Consider the following 21,386-nt stretch of genomic DNA (forward strand, 5'->3'; position numbering starts at 1 on the left):
AATTCAACACAGATTATTATATGGCTGGGATGCCGTCAGTTCAATACAGATAAAAGAAAATGTTCAAATTAATATTTCTGACACCCATTTCCCTTCAAGCACTTCAAGAAAATGAGTGCGAGAGGAAATCCTTATCTGCTACTCCATGGATGCTGTCCATCGTCCAAGTTACATTTTCATCTCTGTGATGCATTTCCCATTTTATGAAGGGATCAATTTTCTATTACTACATTTTCAAACTACTTCTGGATTTCGACTAACTATTCCATTTTCACTTTCCAGTATATCCATAACACTGAAAATTCAACTTGCTAACTACTTCAGCCACAGGGAACAAAAACTTGATATTTGACGTGCCAAACCTTTACGGGATACTACATCTTATCAAGTGGTGAGCACCACAAAGCCTTCCTTTGCTTTCCAAAATATTAAACTATCAGTCTAACAGACCTCACTCTATAGGATTGCAAATTCAGTAGAGATTTTCTTGAATCCTCACCTATCAACTGAAAAAAATGGACATATTAAGTGATTTCAAGTAAGCTATCAGCACAAACAAATTAAAGCAGTATTTTGTTGATGAATTTAGTTTTGTCAAGCCTCAGTAGGACCAAGGCATTTTCCAAATCACTGTAAAGAAATTTATAAATGATTAGATTGAAAAATACGAAGAGAAATTCCTTTGGTGTGAATGGTAAAATGCCTGTCTTTCCAGGGGTAGATATTGGCTTACTTAACCCGGTAGCAGTGATCATGTTTCTTAATGGTCCCTCCAAGCGAAAAAAATGAGAAAAAATCACCCCTCACACAAACCATTTCATAATATATATCAAAGCATTTGTGATCAGATTATGTATCATCTATTTTTGGGGGTTTATATCATGGCACAAATATGGCCCGTCGCTGCTACACGATAAAGCCACAAATTTGGCCCGTCGCTGCTACACGGTAAAGCCACAAATTTGGCCCGTCGCTGTTACCGGGTTAAGTAACAAAAAAAAAAAACTTCTCACTTATCAGCATGACGTCGGTCTGGAGGTGCAGTAGCAACACGAGCCATGTCCACGAGGAAAGATTTCTCAAAGAGGCTCCAGATGTGATGAGAGTTGTAGATCTCCTTCATCTCCACCTCCGTGTCAATGTAGCAGTGGTTCAGGAAATTGATGTAAGCCTCCTTGACCTACAGCAAGACAAAACCACTGAGTAAATGACAGTCATTCTTAGCTAATTCAAATAAGAGTATACTATCATAAATGAGATAGTTATTTTGCAGTTTATCTTGAGAATCAGCAACACTGTACTTGGAAATTAGTTCATGAAAGTTTAAGTAGCAATTTACTGTACTCTTTAAATCAGTCAGCTTATATATCTGGCATGAAACTGCAGTATGTAATAGATCCATAATATTGTTTTTCATATTTCCTGAAACTGAACACCAAAACATATTCTATTCCTTCCATGGAAAGCAATCACTGAAATAAGTTTCAAACCAACATAATGTCACAGGTTATGAACACTATAGACAAGCATGCTGAGTTTCTCCCCAACTCCTCTAGAACACACTAGAACACAAGTGCAGAAAAGCATAAAAAATAAATAAAAAGTTGGAATGTATAAATAATAAACCACAACATATAAATGTGTAATGCCATGCCTTTCTTTGCCGTCTATAATTCAAACTAAATGCTAAGAAATTAGTTTATACTCTGAAATAAAAAAAAAGTCAAATCATGAGCCAGTGATGCACATGTGCAACATCTACTACCATGAACTGACAGATGGAAGGATACCAAGTGTAGTCACCACCCGTGGCGGCCATCCTTTGAGAGTTAATGTTTATGACACTGCCATACCCTCCACCAATTCTACATTGTGTGTATGTGTGTGTGTGTGTGTGTGTGTGTGTGTGTGTGTGTGTGTTTGTGTGTGTTCTCTCTACTCTCATATGAACAAAGTCACGAATTCCTCGTTTCTTCTCTCACACTTGTGGGAGCAATACAGTTGGCCATAAGTAACTCCTTAGAGGGAGAGTAAGAGGAATTAAGATCTGAATAGGCATGGAGGGGGTGGCACACTTTTGCATAAGGCAATCCTTTGGCAAAGATACTAATGGTGTAATTGTCATATAATAGATTTGCATGTTAAAGGGAAATTTGTTTCTTAGGCAAGGAGCAAGTCCCTTTTTTTTTTTTTTTTTTTTTTTTTTACATAACATACAACTAATATTTTTTTCTATAACATGCACAGGTAGTTTTCTTTAAATCCCTGGCTGAGGAAATACACTGCTGGGCACTATTATAGAGCTAGTATTGAAGTGCCATCCAGCAGGAGAGGACAGTACACGTGGCAGCATCCACAGAACTCTGAGCATATTTGAAATGATGAAGATGTTTGTCATGGTATAAATAAGCAGTTATATGAATTATCAATTCTGTATATCATTCTATTTTAAAGTAGTGATTAAATGCTGAATAATGGCTGACTAATCCCCTATGATTAGAAATGTGTCATAATATATAATTGTTTTGACATTATCTAGAAAATAAGATATTTTATCACAAACCCACAAAATTACTTTAGATGAGCATATAAAATACCTAATTTTCAACCTTGATTTATTAAGTTTTACTGCTGCTTTGCTATCCTTAAAAATCAGGATCTACTTTTTACACAATGTTAAGGGAATTTAAAACTCTTGAGATTTTTACGACATTGACATTGGCATGCATACATACTGTGTACACCTAGAAAAATTAAAGTAATTCACATACAATTCCATACATGGTGCATACAGTGAAACTGTATGCACCATGGAGAAAAATAAAAATCAGAGCATCAATTGTGAAACAAAATAAAACTGAATAAGGTGGTCATAGCAATCATCCCAGCCATCACATCATGTTATTTGGAGTTAGGGAACATAATAATTCCTTTGACAAGAGCTACAAGACAATTGTACATGGTAAAACAGAGACATTCTGAAAGCATCATGTGTTAGCTGGGGAGCAATGGGAAAGAAAGTAAACAGCAATTTCTACAAGGCATCAGCAAGCATTACAGTACCTCGATGATACACTCGGGGTGTGTCACCACGGACACTATGTCGTCAAGGGTAATGAGACTGTGGCATTTTATCTCTGTGTACACGTTCTTGCCTTCCGTCAGCTCAGCCAGGAGGTTAACTAGCTCAATGTGGTACCTAAGGGAGGCACGAAGTGAGACGGGAAAGGGGAGAGAACCACTAATTTAATGGATGAATAGAGTAATCACTGCTGGGGTTCTGCAGAAGCGCTGGCCTGTAGTGCTAGAAAGTGTGAGTTAGTGTGTGTTTGTTAGGGTGACCAACAGCCAACACTGAGTCAAGAACAGAAAGACAAATACTCCATTGCCCACAAAAAGCACTGAAATACCCACATACATGTAATCAATCAAGTTTTCATTTTCTAGAGGTTTAAACTTTTGTTAAAAAATATATTTACCTTTCCAGGTGTGTGCGTGTGCGTATGTGTCTGTGTGTGTGTGTGTGTGTGTGTGTGTGTGTGTGTGTGTGTGTGTGTGTGTGACATTCTTGGAGGTGGTAACAATGCACTCAATTTTATCATTTTTACCGATTTTGGCAAACTGTAAAACTTGGCAGAATCAGTCCACATTGGGGTTCTTTAGATTCTTTGGAATGTAGAGTTTCATACACATATTTTTTAACAAGGAAGTCTAAAGATGAAGCTTGACTGACATTCACTGACACAGACTACTGCCCCACACTGCTACAGGCCGGCTGTTGGCCCCCGCACCATTACCTCCCCAGACGTGCACAAGCTGGGAGGGTAGGATTACCTCAGGGATACAGTCCTTGTGCTCTACCATCGCCACAATGTCGTCCAGTGGTAAAAGACTGTGACATTTGATCTCGGTGGAGGCATTCTTGCCCTCAGTGCAGCAGGCAAGCAACTTCACCAATTCTATGTGGTACCTGGAATGCAGCTCTTAAGTTTATAATCAAGCAAAGAACAACAAAATCTTTTATATTATTCACTCGACATGACTCAAGTACTGAAGTCTGTCAGCATTGCTATTGCTCTAAGATCAATCTCAACATGTATCAAGATCTTCCTTCAAGCAGTGTATCACCAAAACTTAATGTTAGGGCACTGTTTGGCTGATGTGCTGTGTAGATGTTTCTAATCATCATAAACTGTTATTGACTCAAGAGATGGGGGGAAGGAGGGGGAAAGAAAATTGGTCACAAGCTCAAATGTTATGATGCAATGCCATACAAACATCACAATAAGACGTTTTTCCACAATTAACTTTTATTCTCTTAGCCAGAGGTTATTCTTAAAACTAATAAAATAATTGTGGCTTAAGATCTTTTGAAACTAATTTACAAAAAAATGCAATGCTGCCGCACAATCCTGAAATGGAAAGGGCTGGGAGTCATGGCCTTACTCTTCATCATCATCACCATTTCGTTTAACGCCCGTGTTCACTCTTCCTGAGCGGTTGGACACTTTATGGCTCTCTTCCATTCTATTCTGTCTTCTGCCCGATGCTCATCCAATCCCATCAATGCCAAGTTTTCCTGTATACACCTTCTCCACTTTTTCCTAGGTCTACCAACTGATCTCCTTCTTTCTATCTCCAATCTCTCCAAAACTCCCAGCACTGTATCCTCCTCTGCTCTCTTTCTCCTCCATTCTACTCTTGTCCTCTGCCCAATGCTCATCCAATCCCATCAATGCCAAGTCTTCCGGTATACACCTTCTCCACGTTTTCCTAGGTCTACCAACTGGTCTCCTTCCTTCTACCTCCAATCTCTCCAAAACTCCCAGCACTGTATCCTCCCCTGCTCTCTTTCTCCTCCATTCTACTCGTCTTCTGCCCGATGCTCATTCAATCCCATCAATGCCAAGTCTTCCTGTATACACCTCCACATTTTCCTAGGTCTACCAACTGGTCTCCTTCCTTCTACCTCCAATCTCTCCAAAACTCACAGCACTGTATCCTTACTGAGAAACATTTTCCTATGCATGCCACTGATATACTGAAAAATTATGGAACCTTTAAATGAAAGTCGCCTTTAACATGTACAACACTTTTTTGTCAACACTTACCTTGAACTATTAGTCCATTATTTTCTCTCTACATAAAAGCAACACTCAAAAATCACCTATTTATTGCACAGCTCTTTTGGACGCAGTAGAATCAAAGGCTTTTTATGTTTCATCAGCTGCCCTCCTCTTACTGACTATATTCTCCCTACATAATTACCATTTCTATCAATATTTTCACCCAAATTGCTACTCTAAATTCACAAACTGCATGCCTCCACCCCTCCTGCAGCCATACCACACAAGACTTTCTACTCTAGCTTATCCCCATGCTGTCCAAATTCCTAATGTATGAGTTAACCAGTGTCTTCATTCATTATTTTTGTTACTTCTCAGAGCTGCCTCCTTTGATGAAGAACTTTCTAATTCCCCATCAACTTTCTAAAAACATACTCAACCTTACAGTCCTTACATACCTATTTTACCTTTTTTTTAATGTCTAGGCACTGTATCACTTTACTGTCATAAATACTGTAGACATTTTCAATAACTCTGGAGATGCACAGTCTTGGCATCTCATTAAAAAAATCATATTTATCATATTTCACACTTTTAACTTAGTAAACAATGAAAATTTAAATAATAATTTTACAGTTCACAGTAAAATCAGAATTTTGCAAAATTGGGTGCACACATTCTCATAAATTTCAATTATTTTTGTTTGAATTGTTATGTAGTTCTCAAGTGAAAAAAAAAAAAATCAAGTTTTAACAACCTGCTACATTTTATTAGTGAAAATGGCTGTTTACTTTGACTGATTTTTTTTTAGAATTGCAACAAACCTGCTTCATTTAAAATCCTGAATTTACATCATGAAGTCTTTTTGACTTTTATCCTACACTTTGAGCCTCAAACCCTTCACTATAAAAACACTTGTAAGGACAATCTTCACCTACCTGAGGGCACTGCTCTCATCAAAGTCCATTCTGTTGCGGTCAGCCTTCATCATCTCTACAAATGTGTGGAAGGATGCTCGCTCATTGTAGAAAACCAGCACATCTTCCCCAGCACTGACCAACTGTAGAATCAATAAAGTGGAATACAGATTATGCATTTAAAATCATACACCAGTAATAGGCACTGAAAATACAAACCCTGACATTAGCTTCCCCCTTAAGACATGTACCACTGCTCATGCCGAACCAGTGTAAGGTGCAACCCCACTAGTGATCTCGCCACGGCAGGCCTCCTCATTTCAAGAGTCCCTCTATACCCACCTTCTGCCTCAACAAGCTAATATCCAGTTTTCCCATTCACTGCATTCTGTTTTGTATTGCTCCTACATAATCTACAAAATATTTTTTAACTTAACCCAGTAGCAGCGGGGATCATGTTTCTTATTGGTCCCTCTATGCGAGAAAAATTAGAAAAAATCACCCCTCACACAAACTGTTTCATAATATATATCAAAGCATTTGTGGTCAGATTATGTATCATCTATTTTTGGGGTTTATATCATGGCACAAATTTGGCCCGTCGCTGCTACACGGTAAAGCCACAAATTTGGCCCGTCGCTGCTACACGGTAAAGCCACAAATTTGGCCCGTCGCTGCTACCAGGTTAAATCCATCATATTATTATCATTACTAACAACCTTCCTAATCTGTAACCTAGGAAATAGTCACTTACACCTTCATGATGCCTTATGCACTCACCTCTTGCATGACCATATCCTGGCTGCGGCGGAGAAACTGTCCCTCCGCCTTTACCACTGTTTGCAGAAATTTGAGGTACTGAACGTGGCGACCATGAGTTTCAATGCAATGAATAAAGTGCTGTATCACCCGCTCTGACACTTCTCCACAGAGATGGGAGTTGTCCTTGAACACTGCACATATGGTCTTGGCCTCCAGTAACTGTTGGAATGAAACAAAACTTTTTACTCACATAAAATTGAAGCACATTCCTTATACGTTTCATGTTTAGGAGCCATGTTGGAGGAAAATTACTATCTTTCTTGAAAACCGATTAGATGTTAGACGGTGAAACTGTGGAGAAAAAACATGTCACAACAATAGCTAGTATGTACTTAACCCCTTGACTGAGGATTTCCTACGAGAAGACTTCACCAAGCTACAGGAATGGAACAAAAAGTAGCTGCTACAATTCAATGAAGGAAAATGTAGAGCTATGCATCTTGGGAGGGGATATCCAAGACACCAATACCACATGGGAAACACCCCACTATCCACCACAGAGGCAGAGAAAGACCTGGGAGTAAATGTTACCAGGCTACCCGTGGAGGCCAAATCCGTGCCAATCGCAGCGGACTGGTTAAAAAAGTGTCGAGAAACACCACTTATTCTAGTGTAAAGTAATAGGTACTGCTAAGATGTGCATGAAGCCATCCTCCTTTACATAAGAACTAATTAGAAAACAAATACTTACACCAGGGTTGAGGAAAAGGTCGATGCTTTTGTAAAGAAGAGCTTGATTGGGACGGTCACCCAGGCAGAAGTTTTGAAGAAATTGGTGAGCCAGTTCAATTAGCTCATTCATTCTTTTGTCCTCTTTGTGGTCATAAGGGATCTGGCATTGGTGAAAGACAGTGCATTCCTATTAATGTAACGGCAAAAAAGAAATTACTCAAGTTTTACATTATCAAGCAGCAAAGGAGGCAATACACTATGGTAAAATTCATCCATGGTAATGTTAACTCGGTAGCAGCGAGGATCACATTTCTCAATGGTCCCTCCAAGCAAGAAAAATGAGAAAAAATCACCTCTCACACAAACCATTTCATAATATATATCAAAGCATTTGTGATCAGATTATGTATCATCTATTTTGGGGGGTTTATATCATGGCACAAATTTGGCCTGTCGCTGCTACACGGTAAAGCCACAAATTTGGCCCATCGCTGCTACCGGGTTAATGGTAAAAAGTTGGGGCTAGAAAGACTGTACCTGGAGCAATTCAAGGACCACCGAGTGTATGCCCATGTTACGGAGGAGACGCTGCTCATTCCTCCGAGGCGTAAGGTTGCCGTGACTGGATTGGGTCACACACAGCTTGTTCATGCGCAGTAGAATCTATAAAATAAAAAGAAATAATAAAACGATGGCTGTTATGAATGTAGATTAACCCTTAGACGGCAGTGGAACTATATATAGATGGTCCAAAATTTAGTCATTCAGTTTTGATTGGCAGAAATATAACAACACTTCCAGGGTAGAATCTATACATAGACGATAGTTAAAACATGTCTTATGCGGCATAACTATATTTATGCTACAGTCCTAAGGTCGGTAGTGACTATATAAAGACAATTCATTTGGGGGGAGCTACTCTTCAAATGCTGTTGGTGTCTAGGGGTTCATGGTTTCCTTTAGTTGTGGTTCTTTTTTAATCAAAGGTCTCATATACTCAATGGGTCGTATTACAAGACATTTCCCCGCCCAAGAACACATATTTGACAAGGCTTTCGTTGGAGTTGTGGGCATTTCCAGGGGTAGTTTTATGACCCTGGTGGTAGTCTGACCCTTCTTCTGTACCATGAACCTAAAGAAACACTCATTAGAACCTGACTGATCCCCTCTTTGACCTTTAGAAATAGCTGATGTGATATGGCAGTGTCTTGTAAAACCAGCCAATATGTCATGTGAAAACAACCTATACAAGTTCCATGCTCTGTGACTTCACATACACACATATCTTCATCAAACTTACCTGCTGGATGCGCTTGTAGTTGTCAGCTTGCTCTGGTTCTAATGGGGGTCCAAGCCCAAGATCAATGGCAGATTCCTGCTTATCCTGAGCCGATAGTTTGAGTGGATGTTTTTTTGCCTTCGACTCACCTGAAAATGAGTACATATTTACTCACTTTTAGGTCAGGGAAGCATAAATATACAGGAATATAATCTAGAAATTCATCCCAAGCTTACCACCATCATCATCCTTCTTTTTTTATACTCTAGAAATTCATCCCCTAACTTACCATCATCATCATCATCATCCTTCTTTTTTTATACTCTAGAAATTCATCCCCTGACTTACCATCATCATCATCATCATCATCATCCTTCTTTTTCTTTATACTCTAGAAATTCATCCCCTGACTTACCATCATCATCATCATCATCATCCTTCTTTTTCTTTTTCTTTTTTGAGGTGCCGCCAGTGGACTCCTCGTCCGTGCTGCGGGACTTGTATACCCACAGCTCAGACTTCTCCACAAGGTTCCTAAGGTCATCCAAGTCACCCTTGATTTGCTTGTAGGACTCAACATCACCGTCTTGTACAAGCAGCTGAACCTGAATTAGGAGGAAGAAAATGGCCTTGGTTTAGTATAGCAATTTCTTATGTTGGGGAAAGACTGTGAAATCATGCATGTTCTTTAACCCAGTAGCAGCGACAGACCAAATTTGTGGCTTTACTGTGTACCAGCGACGGGCCAAATTTTTGCCCAAAACAGATGATGCATAAACTGATCACAAATGCATTGGTATATATTATGAAATGGTTTGCATGAGTAATGATTTTTTTCTCATTTTTCTCGCTTAGAGGGGCCTTTAAGAAACATGATCCCCGCAGCTACCGGGTTAAATATTATGTACACTAATGATGTATCTGTATGTCCCAAGTACTAAGAGTAAGTTGTAGATGATATAAAGGTAGAAATTTATGATACTAAGTTATATGGGATGCATTAGGTCCTCACTCTATGAGAAAAGGAAATTTAAGTTTAAGAATACCTGAAGGATGCAGAAATAGTATCCATATAAGTGTTTCTGGCCCTCTGCAAGCACTAAACCTAGGAACTTGCCTGTTTGAAGTTCTGTAAAACTTCTTGCCGTTGTGAGAAGTGTCGGAAGAGGAGCTGGAGGGAACGGGAGACCAGGGGAGGATACTCATGCATGGTGAGGTGAAGCAGCACTCGCAAAAACTTCTTGCCACTCTCACCATCCAGATCCAAATTTGAGTTCTCTTCCCTGATCAGTGTGAACAGCAATTAATATCAGTATATGGAGAAATTATATTATATTTTCATTGTAAAATAAGATCAATGAAAAGACAAAGTGGAAGTGAGTACTGTATATACTCATGCAAACTTCATGTTTTTGTCCACCAAGATTCATCATTTCAATTGATTCCATCAATACACCACTTTCCAAGCACACTTCAGATCACTTACTCTTGCAGTTACACTTCCCATTAGTTTCCTCTTCAAAATTTAGCCAGATCTTCAATTTTCTAAATAAATACTTTTCTTTCCCATTCTTTTAATTTCCTTGATGATCTTCAAACACTTGTTCACAATTAATTATTATTATTTTCCTCCTGATTCGTACCATTGTTGAGCCCTGCCAACCTTGCCCATCTACACCTCTCCCCAATAAGGCACTCAATAACTAGAGTAAAAATCAAAGATAAACTAAAAGTTAGATGTTACCAAGCTCTTGGCCACATTCTGGAAAACCCTGCAGTTCTGAAGGATCCTCCAATGAGTGCTCACAAAAATGTAGTCAGTCTCCTTAACTACCCTTCCAGCATTGCTATACCAAGCCCAGGGGTGCAGCTTAGTTCTCTGGTACCAAGAACCTGCAATTCTCAACCTTCTGGATCTTGCAAAATCCAGAAGAAGAGAGCTGCTGGTGTTCCTGATACAAGAGTCACTGGGAGCAACACATAACTCATATTCAACTCTGTCAGTGCCAGTAGTGGCATTAAAGTCGCCCAAGACAATAAGTGTGTCCCTACACAGTTGAGTGGTGAGTCAGAACTGCAGGCACATAAAATAGTTGACACTTTACTTGAGGTTATGTCTATTATTGTTATCATCATTAATATTTTCATAATCATTATTATTATTACAGTATTGTAATTATTATTATTATTATTATTATTATTATTATTATTATTATTATTATTATTGTTATTATTATTACTACTACTACTACTGTTGTTAGGTAATACTTAAGCAAATTTGTTTATTGTCATGCTGTAACCCTTTTGCCAACAATCTCACTGTCGGCCTGGACAAAAGAACTGGCCTGCTCTGCCCCATGCCCTGCCTGAGGCACGCATTTCATGTTAAACAAATTCATAATTTTGCTCTGTTTGGAGTAACTTGCCTGGCATTCCAGTATTTTTCGCCCCCAGCAAGGAGGCAGCTGAAAGGCAAAAAAAGATACAGAAAAAAAAAGTTGAAAGTTTGGGGCAGTTACCAAAACTGTAAAATAAATTGTCCAACAGTGAGGCATGAGAGGCCCAACAGGGACGAGGCGTCAGCATATTAAGGTGGCATGAGCGCCCACCTGAAAAAAAAAGGCATTCTGACCCAGATTTACCCTGTATGTTTTTAATTTAGGTATTTTTGAGAGCAGGTGACTAAATCTCCAGTAGTGAAAACCACTTTAGTGGAGGGACAACTTTATCTTCCTTCACCTTATGTGTGGTTCATCTGTGCCCTGTTTCTCGAGTCCTTGCATGACTGATGGAATTGTAAGTGAGTCAAGTGCTTCTTCATAATCTATGTAGGCCGAGAATGGGGTTTAATGTGCTCAGCTGATTTTTCAATACCTTGTTTGATGGACTTCTATTTAACCCGGTAGCAGCGACGGACCAAATCTGTGGCTTTACCGTGTAGCAGCGATGGGCCAAATTTGTGCCATTATAAAGACCCAAAAAAATAGATGATACATAAACTGATCACAAATACGTTGATACATATTATGAAATGGTTTGCGTGAGTGATGATTTTTCGCATTTTTCTTGTTTAGAGGGACCTTTAAGAAACATGGTCCCTGCAGCTACCGGGTTAAGGTTTACTGATAACTTTAATAACAGGGAAGATTGTAAACAGAAAAACTGTATCCATGTAGTTGATCCCTTAAGCCTGACACTAAATAAATGAATAGAAAATAAGGAGGACCTGAATTTTCCATGAGTACACACAGTACATAATAAAATTCAAGATCTATTCAGGAAAACTAAAATCTTGGAACTAAACTTACGTTTCATCAAAAATGCTCTGTGCCTGTGACCAAATGTTTTCCAAGTTCTTGTTCTTGAGGCCCTGGGTGATGCCGTCACCAGTGAGACAACTTGGATTCTCATCTGATTCCTTTTTAAATATGGAGAGGAGGCAGCTGATGCGGTAGTCCAAACGCACATTGAGGATGAACTGGGTGAGGAAGAAAGCGAATTATTCATCAAGAATTTAAATGCAATCAAAATTAAGGGGCTATTACACTGGGCAAATTTTCCGTGGATCTTCACTCAAACCAATATTTCCACTGGCGTGGTTCTCATATTTCCGTGGTTTTCTGATATGTCCACGATCTTCCAAAGCTACGGTAGAGTTCCTTGAAGGACGACGGTATTACTCACCATCATCATCATCAGCAATAACAAGAAACAAATGAGAACCACGCCAGTGGAAATCGTGGTTTGACTGAAGATCCACGGAAAATTTGCCCAATGTAATAGCCCCTTTACAATTCATAAAATAGGGCTGTATCCGAGTGAATATTTACATCTGAAAAATTAATAGAAAAATCATTAAGGAATACTCTCACACAGAAAATTATCTTGATTACTTTGGGCACTTCAAATCTTATGCAAAGTAGGGCAGAGGCTAGCGTGCCAAACTGTCGTACTCTGAAGATTGCATTTATTATTTTCCGGCTCCAAGACTGTCGTAACCATACAGATAACAATAGAAAATTAAAGTTATCGTTAAAACTGTTATATATTGATGTTTTTTGTTCTTTTCTGCCATGGTTATCTGCCAAAAACTACGAAAAAGTAATGTGCTTAGTATGATAATTTGGGAACGCTGGGCAGAGGTGAGGTAGGTCATTTTCTATACAAAGATTTGCAAGTGCATGGACGTGAAATTAGGTATGTCTGTTATAAACGCTACTGAATTCTTCGGAAGTACTGACATCATTAAAATTACAGTGACATTAAGGTTGGTATTACAAGACACTTTCGCCTCTTATATCAGCTACTTTTAAGGGCCAAAGAGGGGGTCATTCGGGTTCTAATGAGTGTTTCTATAGGTCCACAGTACAGAAGAAGAGTCAAACTACTCCCAGGGCCATAAAACTACTCTTGGAAATGCTTACAACTTCTATGAAAGCCTTGTCAAATATGTGTTCTTGGGTGGCGAAATGTCTTATAATATGACCAAGTAATTCGGTAGAAGCAAAGTACGATAACAAACATTACATTCCCCTTACCTCCAGGATTTCAATAATCTTGAGCTTTGTGTCCATGACGAGGGTGTCTTCCTTCTCCGTGTTGCTGGCCTTCTTCTTGGGGCTGGCACGTGGCCCCAGTGGTACCAAACACCGAGTGGTCCCTAGAGCCAGGTTCGTTACTACTGCACCCATGTCCTCTAGGCTCTTGATCACCCCCCCTTTAGCTGTAGGGCAGGGCAAGGAGGGAGGGTGCAGGGTGGACAAGGGACACAAGAAAGCCAGACATGAACACAGTAGGGAAGGGAAAGGTGGATTTGAAATGAAGACGGCAGACAAATGGAAAAATAGGTAGGCAAGAGAAATGATAATGAGGAAAAATAATAAATACAAGACACACGAAAAAGCATGAATGAGTAAAAGAGAAAGTAGAGACAAGGCAAAAGAAAGTAGGAGAACGGAGATAATTCAAAACGTTCAAGGGGTGGATATAAATCATTCAGAAGCATAAAAGATGAGTAAAAATATAGAAAAAGAGTAACCATATTAAGTAAATACAATAGGATTTAGCAGGAAAAGGACACATCAAGTATAATAAAAGGAAAAAATATCAGTGCAATGATTGAAAAAAATTATAGGTTGGCATAAAAATAAACAGAATAATGAAGTAATTTGTAAGCGATTGAGGGAATTAAATGGCCAGGCAGGAAAAAACAAAAGGTGACAGACAAAAGTTAGGTCAGGTCATGGTCAGGTTAATACAAACATGATTATAATGAAAGAGAATATGGGACCACAACATACAAGTCAGTAAAATTAGGAAAAAATAAAGACCAAAATAATGCATTGAGTTAGAGAAGAATGCAACGGGACCCAAATCATGAGTATGGAAGGAAGAGGAAGAAATGTGGAATCAACAAACAATAAAATAAAAAATGCCAGAATTTCAAATCAAACAAGGGACGTGAGTGTTAATTAAGAGGAAGCAGGAATGACCAGATAGATAACATACATAAACATAATTGGTTAGGGGAAAGTGACACATCAGAGTGAGCATAACGCCAGAAAGAAAATAGAGGAGTACGAGAATGCATCAGTAACACAGGAGGAGAAGGACGAGAGTGTCACATGGAAGGAAGTAGCGTTCGTCGAGGATTGTACACGGGAGGGTAAGGGGGGTGACACACGGTTCATATGCCCATTTTTGTTTTGAGATGTGATGTAGTCATTGAAACAGTTGTATAATATAAATATATATGCCATACACATTACATTTGTTGTCATGCAGAAGCCAGCCGTCAACCAAACAGCATTTAAATTAGCAAAAGAAGCGGCGTAATGCAACCATAGATCGTAGTGCAATGTCAACATCACATGGAAGAGAAAGGAATAAAAGGAAATAAGAAGAATAATGCATGTGTAATAGTGCATTCAATATATGAGAGAGAGAGAGAGAGAGAGGGAGAGGAGAGGAGAGGAGAGAGAGAGAGAGAGAGAGAGAGAGAGAGAGAGAGAGAGAGAGAGAGAGAGAGAGAGAGAGAGAGAGCACACCATGCATATAAATAATTGTGGGGAAAATAAACCAAAATAAGAGCCAATAAAAAAGAATGAAAAAGCAGCAGAAGGGGAAGGAAAAAGAAAAACAAAGAAATGAGTTAATAACAGGCAAACAAAATAACATATAAAGTAACAATATGGACGACTGAAATAAATAAAATAAGTGATCTTGCTAGTGCTTCAAATTCGGTAAATGACCATCTTAAGCAGGAACAAGCATTTGCAGCTATCTTAAAGAAAAAACACAGACATCAAATACACTTAGGAACGTATTACAAGTCGAATCCGGGAAGTTTCGGGTCCCTACAGAGTTCAGTTTAGGGGCCGTATTACAAGTCAAATACGAGAAAATTCTGGTCCCTACAAAGTTCGGGATGAATAACTCTGTAGGGACCCGAAACCTCTTGGATTTGACTTGTAATACGGAACCTAAACTGAGCTCTGTAGGGACCCAAAACTTGTCAAATTCGACTTGTAACACGGGCCTTACTCTACATTAAATCCGTTTGGCCAATACCACGACACCTGTACAAAGCTAGTGTAAAATACTCGTCACATTAGGCATTCACAATTCTCATTCCAGTATGTAAAGTAAAACCTGAAGTAATAAAAAAAAATAATAAGTTTTTTATACTTTCCCATTATAATGAGTATATCCAAAACAATCCTCACCAACTGCTTTTCAAAATATATTCACATAAAACTAGCATTCTTAGCCCACTGCAAATGAACACTGATAACTTTGCAAAATAATAAGATACTCATAAATATTTAAGTTCAAAGCATGCCAACAAATATTATTGATACTGATCAAACTCGAGGATGCAACAATTTTATTTCTTCAGTACTGATTTTGAGGGCACTTCAATACTGCTAAGAAGGAATGGTCCATCATTTGTTATCTATGGCATAAAATTCAATTCATTAGCTTGAATTGAAATGCCACAATTTGCTCTTTACTATGCTCCCACACGACCACTGCGTGTAATGAAACACACGAGAAATTAATCCAGACAAGGAAAGGTTTGCCGGCGCCGGGGATCGAACCTGCGGCCAGCTTAACGGGAGAGCCACTCCTTAACCAGTCGGCCAAAGAGGTACCCCCCTGGCAGAGGGAGTTATGGGAGGCTCGCCCATCAGGCTTAGTCGCCGCAGCACTACAGAATTTCCCATATATGTAAATGCATCTCCATGTTGCAAGGCTTTTTACAATGGGGACTCGCTGGGCTTCACCCTCACCCTGGCCACACTCAAACCATTCACTGACACTGCCCTGAGCTACAGTCAACAGTCATGCAAGCAGTTACAAAGGAAACAAACCTCAACCCCTCACGGGCACTGTATTATTTCAAATGGCTTCAAAACAGTGTTACAAAAAATAATGTTTAAATGAGTGTCATCAATAGCTCAAGTTGATTAAATCTTTGAGGATGTTTACTATGCATACTATATTATCAAAAGTTTTGTGAATATCCCCTCAAAACTTCATAATCTTGGGCCTTTCAGACAACCTTCTCACATATCAGACTGCAAAGGTCTACTGTGCATCCTCATCCTTATAAAATGCAAAAAATAAAAGTGCAACCAACTGGAATAGCATAGGCCCTTAAGAAAAATTATGTAGATCTTCAATCAGGCAACTCTACATGTTGATTTACCTTCTGCTGAATCCGATGCCCCCTTCTTAGGGGACCTCTTTGATGGCTTAGGGCTAGGGGACCTTGATCGCACCACAGGGGTTTCCATTCCCTTATCAGTGATCCTCTGATCACATTCTGTTTTTTCTGTGCTTGTCCCTTTTGTACTATCCCCTTTGCCAGCACTAACACCACTATCACAGCTTGTCACCTCAATATTTGGGGTCAGGGGAGGGTGCTCAGCGTCACTAGCTAAAGCACTCTGTTCTGAGAAGGGATCCGAGGCCAAGGACATACTTATCTGATCAGGCTTAACTTCTTCCTTACTAGCATCCTCTACAAGCAGCATGTGAGGAAGAGATTGCAGGGATGTACACATACAAACTATTACTTAACTAGCATTAGCATGTCATGTCTTACCAGATTTACAATATTACAGAGCCGTTTATGGTGTGCTACATACCCGTACCCTAAACTAAACAATTATGAATATGTAAATTACAGAGAGTAGCTACTTCCCCTTTTACTGTGGATGTAAACTACTGCAGCAGACCCTCTGTTTAATGCGATTCTATTTCAGAATTTCTATGTAGCATGAGACCTGAGTATGAGGCATTTTCCAAACAACTCCATTATCTTCCTGACCCATACCAGAAATACTAGAAGTACTAATACCATTTTGAAAAGCATATATCAAAGAAAAATTACAATGAGAGAGAGGAGAGGAGAGGAGAGGAGAGAGAGGGAGAGAGAGAGAGAGATTGACCTACACCCCATCCCTCTCCAATATGCAATGTAGCACTTGTGAACTTCTACAACCCTGATCACAAAACCCTTTCTGCAAAACGTCAACTCAAACCTCACCCATCACACCCTGCCCCAAGCCAGACTAACCAGGATGAAATAATGAAAGCATATCTTACTTCTCATGACTGCTTGTGGGAGGTTGCTCGGAAAGTACTTAGTGTCCGAGTCGAAGGAGTAGTCCAGTATGGAGAGGAGAGTTTTGGTCAGACGCAGCAGGTCGCTAAAACTGTAGAACCCGAAGTAGATGAGATATCGGGCCAACTTCACCACCTGCACAGGGAGAAAAATGTAAGGATTGTAAGAGAAGAGCCTCTCCTTCCGAAATTGACCTCTCTTTCGGCCACTCCTCTTAACTCTTATTATAGGAAAGAGAGAGATTTGCAGGCTTTTTTCATTATTCTCTTTTTTTTTGCCCCTGAGCTGTTTCCTTTACTGAAAAAAAAAAAATGTACGAAATACTGTATATCTGCACAGAAATAAAAAATAGTAATGAAGAGGTAGGCTAACTATAACTAACATCATAAAAATAGTTAATTAATGCCAAGTACTATTTTAGACTTTACGACTTAACTTCTCTAAACTTTGAACGTTCTGTGATGTGCAATACTAAGAAATTATCCATCGCTTCATTTGCTGGTCCATACAATCACTCTGTAAGCCAACTTTTCTAATGCAATCACTTTTTTTTAAACCCCTTGACTGCGGATTTCCTACAAGAAGACATCAACAAGCTACAGAAATGGAACAAAAAGTGGCTCTACAATTCAGTGAAGAAAAATGTAAAGTCCTGCACCTTGGGAGTGGATATCCAGCATACCAATACCACATGGGAAACACTCCACTATCCACCACAGAGGCAGAGAAAGACCTGGGAGTATATGTTACCAGGCTACCAGTGAAAGCCAAATCCATGCCAATTGCAGCGGACAGGTTAAATAGTAACTTCTGCTGACAACCTAATGCTTTTTACAACCAAGTTAAGCTAATCCTCACCTCGAAGGTTAGCTTATTCTGCTCACAGTCGGCAAAGCTCCACATCTTGTCCACAACATTGCACAGGTATTCCTCCACAAACATAATAACGTCTTTGAAGGTGGTCTCGGCTGCCTCTGCACTGTGCATAGCTGCATGTTTATCATAGCTGGAACAGGCATGGAGTGTTAGTAATACATATAAAACAAGCCGATACAATTCTGATAAATCGTTCTGTTTGGTGTGTAATGAAAGAAAAGAATAAAACGTGTCGAAATTATAATGCAATGTTACCTAGTCATTATAGCAGCAATAATAATGATGATAATAATAACAGACATAAAATATAGATAATAAAAATGATCATAAAAAAAAACATAGAAAGAAAAAATATATGTTTATGTGTCTGAATATATACGTACATTCATGTTGCAACCTTTTCGATGATATGAAAGTCAGAATTTTGGGGCGTAAGGTTTGTTAGTTTGTTGTCTATTGCATGGTGAAGACAATGTAGTGCTTGAGGCGGCAGGATATATACAGCAGTGAGTTATTCTAGCAGCGTCATCCATGTGTGTGCTTGTACTATCTCCATAAATTAAGTGTTACATGTGATTATTATATCCACTACATTTTTTTTTTTTTTTTACGTTGATTGCCTATTGCGCCGGTAGGCATCTTCCCGGTGGGGCTTGATGTCTGGTGCTAAGCTCATAAGGTGTGGTGATGCAGGTGGTGATGTTAACCCGGTAGCAGCGACGGGCCAAATGTGTGGCTTTACCGTGTAGCAGCGATGGGCCAAATTTGTGCCATGATATAAACCCCCAAAATAGATAATACATAATCTGATCACAAATGCTTTGATATATATTATGAAATGGTTTGTGTGAGGGGTGATTTTTTCTCATTTTTCTCGCTTAGAGGGACCATTAAGAAATATGATCCCCGCTGCTACCGGGTTAAGGAGCACCAAGCCACAGCAGAGTACAAATGTGGACATAATACAGAAAGTAGAGTGAGGTGAAAAGATAGTGAACATGTGTACGCTTCTATGTTACTTGATGTTCATAGATACATTTACTATACTACACTTGACCCTCAATATACTGGGCCTAGATTTCCCGGAGATCAAATTTCCCAGGCAAAATCCAGGTTTCAGCAACTGATGGTCATATGCCCAGTCAAGTCTGGAAATCAAAATAGATGTTCGGGCCAAAAACCTGTGGTCTGGCTATGTCTGGGCACTGTTGGACAAGCCCCTGGTCAAATCTACGTATCAAAATTAAAGTCCATAAATGCATCGTATTTCGTCTCCCGGTCAATGTCCACAACACCCACAAGACGACCACGTGACACATTTGTTTATTGTTGTCTCGTGCTATTAGTTTAGTAACAAGATGTGGATAATTAGGGCACTTATAAGTGACTTGTAATGATAAAATCAGGCAGATAAAGTTCTTCCTAATGCAAGGCTACCAAACGTTGCTGTGAAGACGGTGTTGTGCATCAGTGCCAGTGACACCCACACACACCTGGAAGGCAGAACACATCCCGACCAACACCTGGTACCCATTCATTGCTGGGTGGACTGAGAGCGCGGATTAAAGAAGACAGCCCATCCATCTCAACTCTACCCAGGAAAAAAAACGCACCTCTCAGTTCTGGGTGAAGCGAACGTGCTCACCACTGCACTACAAAGCTGTGTGTGTGTGTGTGTGTGTGTGTGTGTGTGTGTGTGTGTGTGTGTGTGTGTATGTGTGTGTGGATGTGGGTGTGTTTAGCTGTACACAAATAGCATCTTGATCATTAAAGAAATGCATTAGGAAATTTTCATGGATGTAATAAATAACTGTTTTTAGAGTATAATCTCATACTTTGTTGTGATATATACTTTTCAACCGCATATCTTAATATCTAAGACATAAAATTTGAAGAAGAGGTTTACATACTTTGCTGTGATATATACTTTTCAACCTCATATCTTAATATCTAAGACATAAAACTTGAAGAAAAGGTTTAGAGTATGGTTTTTAGATATATAATTGATTATTTATGGCAAAGCTTTAAAAGTGAAAAGGTATGTATTATCATACAGAAGAATAACATACTAAATATATATAAATTTGTATTACTTACATGAATATCAAATCATATAAAGTTTGAGATGAAACAAAGATTTATATGAAGATCAAGCTCTGCAATTTAGGGAATCAGGAAAATACAAAAGTAAGAGCATGAGAAAGTCGTCTTTGATGCAGATTTGACTGTCACAGGCAAGCTACTATAGCCCTGCATTATGCTCCAAAAATATCACACCTGGGACCTCATACTGTGTAAGCTTCAAAAATAGTGAATGAAAAAATTATCAAAATACAAAGATTACAGATGGTTGTCTTTTAGTTGATTATGTGCTAAATTTAGGTTCCTAGTGCACAAGGATAGAATAATATAGAGATCATTGCTAAGAAGATGTAATATAGCCGTTTATCTAAAGAAGAGTTATAAGAGGATAATCATCAATGATATCATACGAAAACAATCCATAGCTTTCCTTCTCCTGAAGACAGCCTTACTGCCAAGCTAAGGCAGGTCTTAATACAACCACACATGTATATTTCAAAAATGGCTGACCAACATGCAGAATGCAAACATGTTTTCATGCACGAAGCTTTTTTGCAGGCATAAGCAGAAAAGCAGCTGAAAACTGCATATTTCACTTAAACTTGTCATTACCAACGCAGCGGCTTGGTCCTGAAGCAGCAAAACAGATCACAGGCAACAAGAGGTGTTAATGACTGCCTAACTTGGTAAAACTGACATGTAGTATATTTCTGTTTAAAAACACAAATTATTTAAATAAATAAAAAAAATATGGGGTATAACAAATACCAGGCCACATCTATGAAACATGACTCTTTCTCTCTTTATGCATTTGTACCATGTGTGTTTACCTTCTACAAAGAAGAATTTAACCTATGGTCAAACTCCAAGTTATATCCTCCAGGTCTCTGAAATACCATTATATTAGGTCCTCTTTGTCCACTCTCCAAGCTCCTTAGTCTTTTGAAAAATTATATGTCTCCTCTTTACCTGCTTCTCTCTAATGTAATCACTCAAATGTTTTTAAGCCCTACCTTTTAAAGAATAGCCTTCAGTGTGTG

At 39.0% G+C, this 21,386-nt stretch overlaps 1 protein-coding gene across 8 annotated transcripts in view; it reads right to left on the bottom strand.

Annotated features, from left to right (window-relative positions):
• The window catches only part of LOC127006977 (inositol 1,4,5-trisphosphate receptor type 1-like), an 86,656-nt gene that overhangs the window by 44,395 nt on the left and 20,875 nt on the right, over nt 1-21,386 (bottom strand). For 3 of the 8 annotated variants that reach the window (XM_050877413.1, XM_050877412.1, XM_050877409.1), the window contains exons 18-32: nt 18,247-18,394; nt 17,370-17,523; nt 16,468-16,782; nt 13,295-13,416; nt 12,065-12,234; nt 11,183-11,221; nt 9,874-10,039; nt 9,172-9,361; nt 8,778-8,905; nt 8,015-8,140; nt 7,497-7,637; nt 6,764-6,964; nt 6,005-6,126; nt 3,835-3,970; nt 1,014-1,180 (exon numbers count right to left, since the gene is read on the bottom strand). In XM_050877413.1, the coding sequence (XP_050733370.1) occupies nt 1,014-1,180; nt 3,835-3,970; nt 6,005-6,126; nt 6,764-6,964; nt 7,497-7,637; nt 8,015-8,140; nt 8,778-8,905; nt 9,172-9,361; nt 9,874-10,039; nt 11,183-11,221; nt 12,065-12,234; nt 13,295-13,416; nt 16,468-16,782; nt 17,370-17,523; nt 18,247-18,394 (2,325 nt within the window). Of the gene's footprint in view, nt 1-1,013; nt 1,181-3,063; nt 3,200-3,834; nt 3,971-6,004; nt 6,127-6,763; nt 6,965-7,496; nt 7,638-8,014; nt 8,141-8,777; nt 8,906-9,171; nt 9,362-9,873; nt 10,040-11,182; nt 11,222-12,064; nt 12,235-13,294; nt 13,480-16,467; nt 16,783-17,369; nt 17,524-18,246; nt 18,395-21,386 lie in introns of all 8 variants that reach the window. The other 5 variants (XM_050877415.1, XM_050877414.1, XM_050877410.1 and 2 more) reach the window with 4 other exon arrangements.

Source organism: Eriocheir sinensis, chromosome 34, assembly GCF_024679095.1.
Source record: "Eriocheir sinensis breed Jianghai 21 chromosome 34, ASM2467909v1, whole genome shotgun sequence".
Classification (NCBI taxonomy): domain Eukaryota; kingdom Metazoa; phylum Arthropoda; class Malacostraca; order Decapoda; family Varunidae; genus Eriocheir; species Eriocheir sinensis.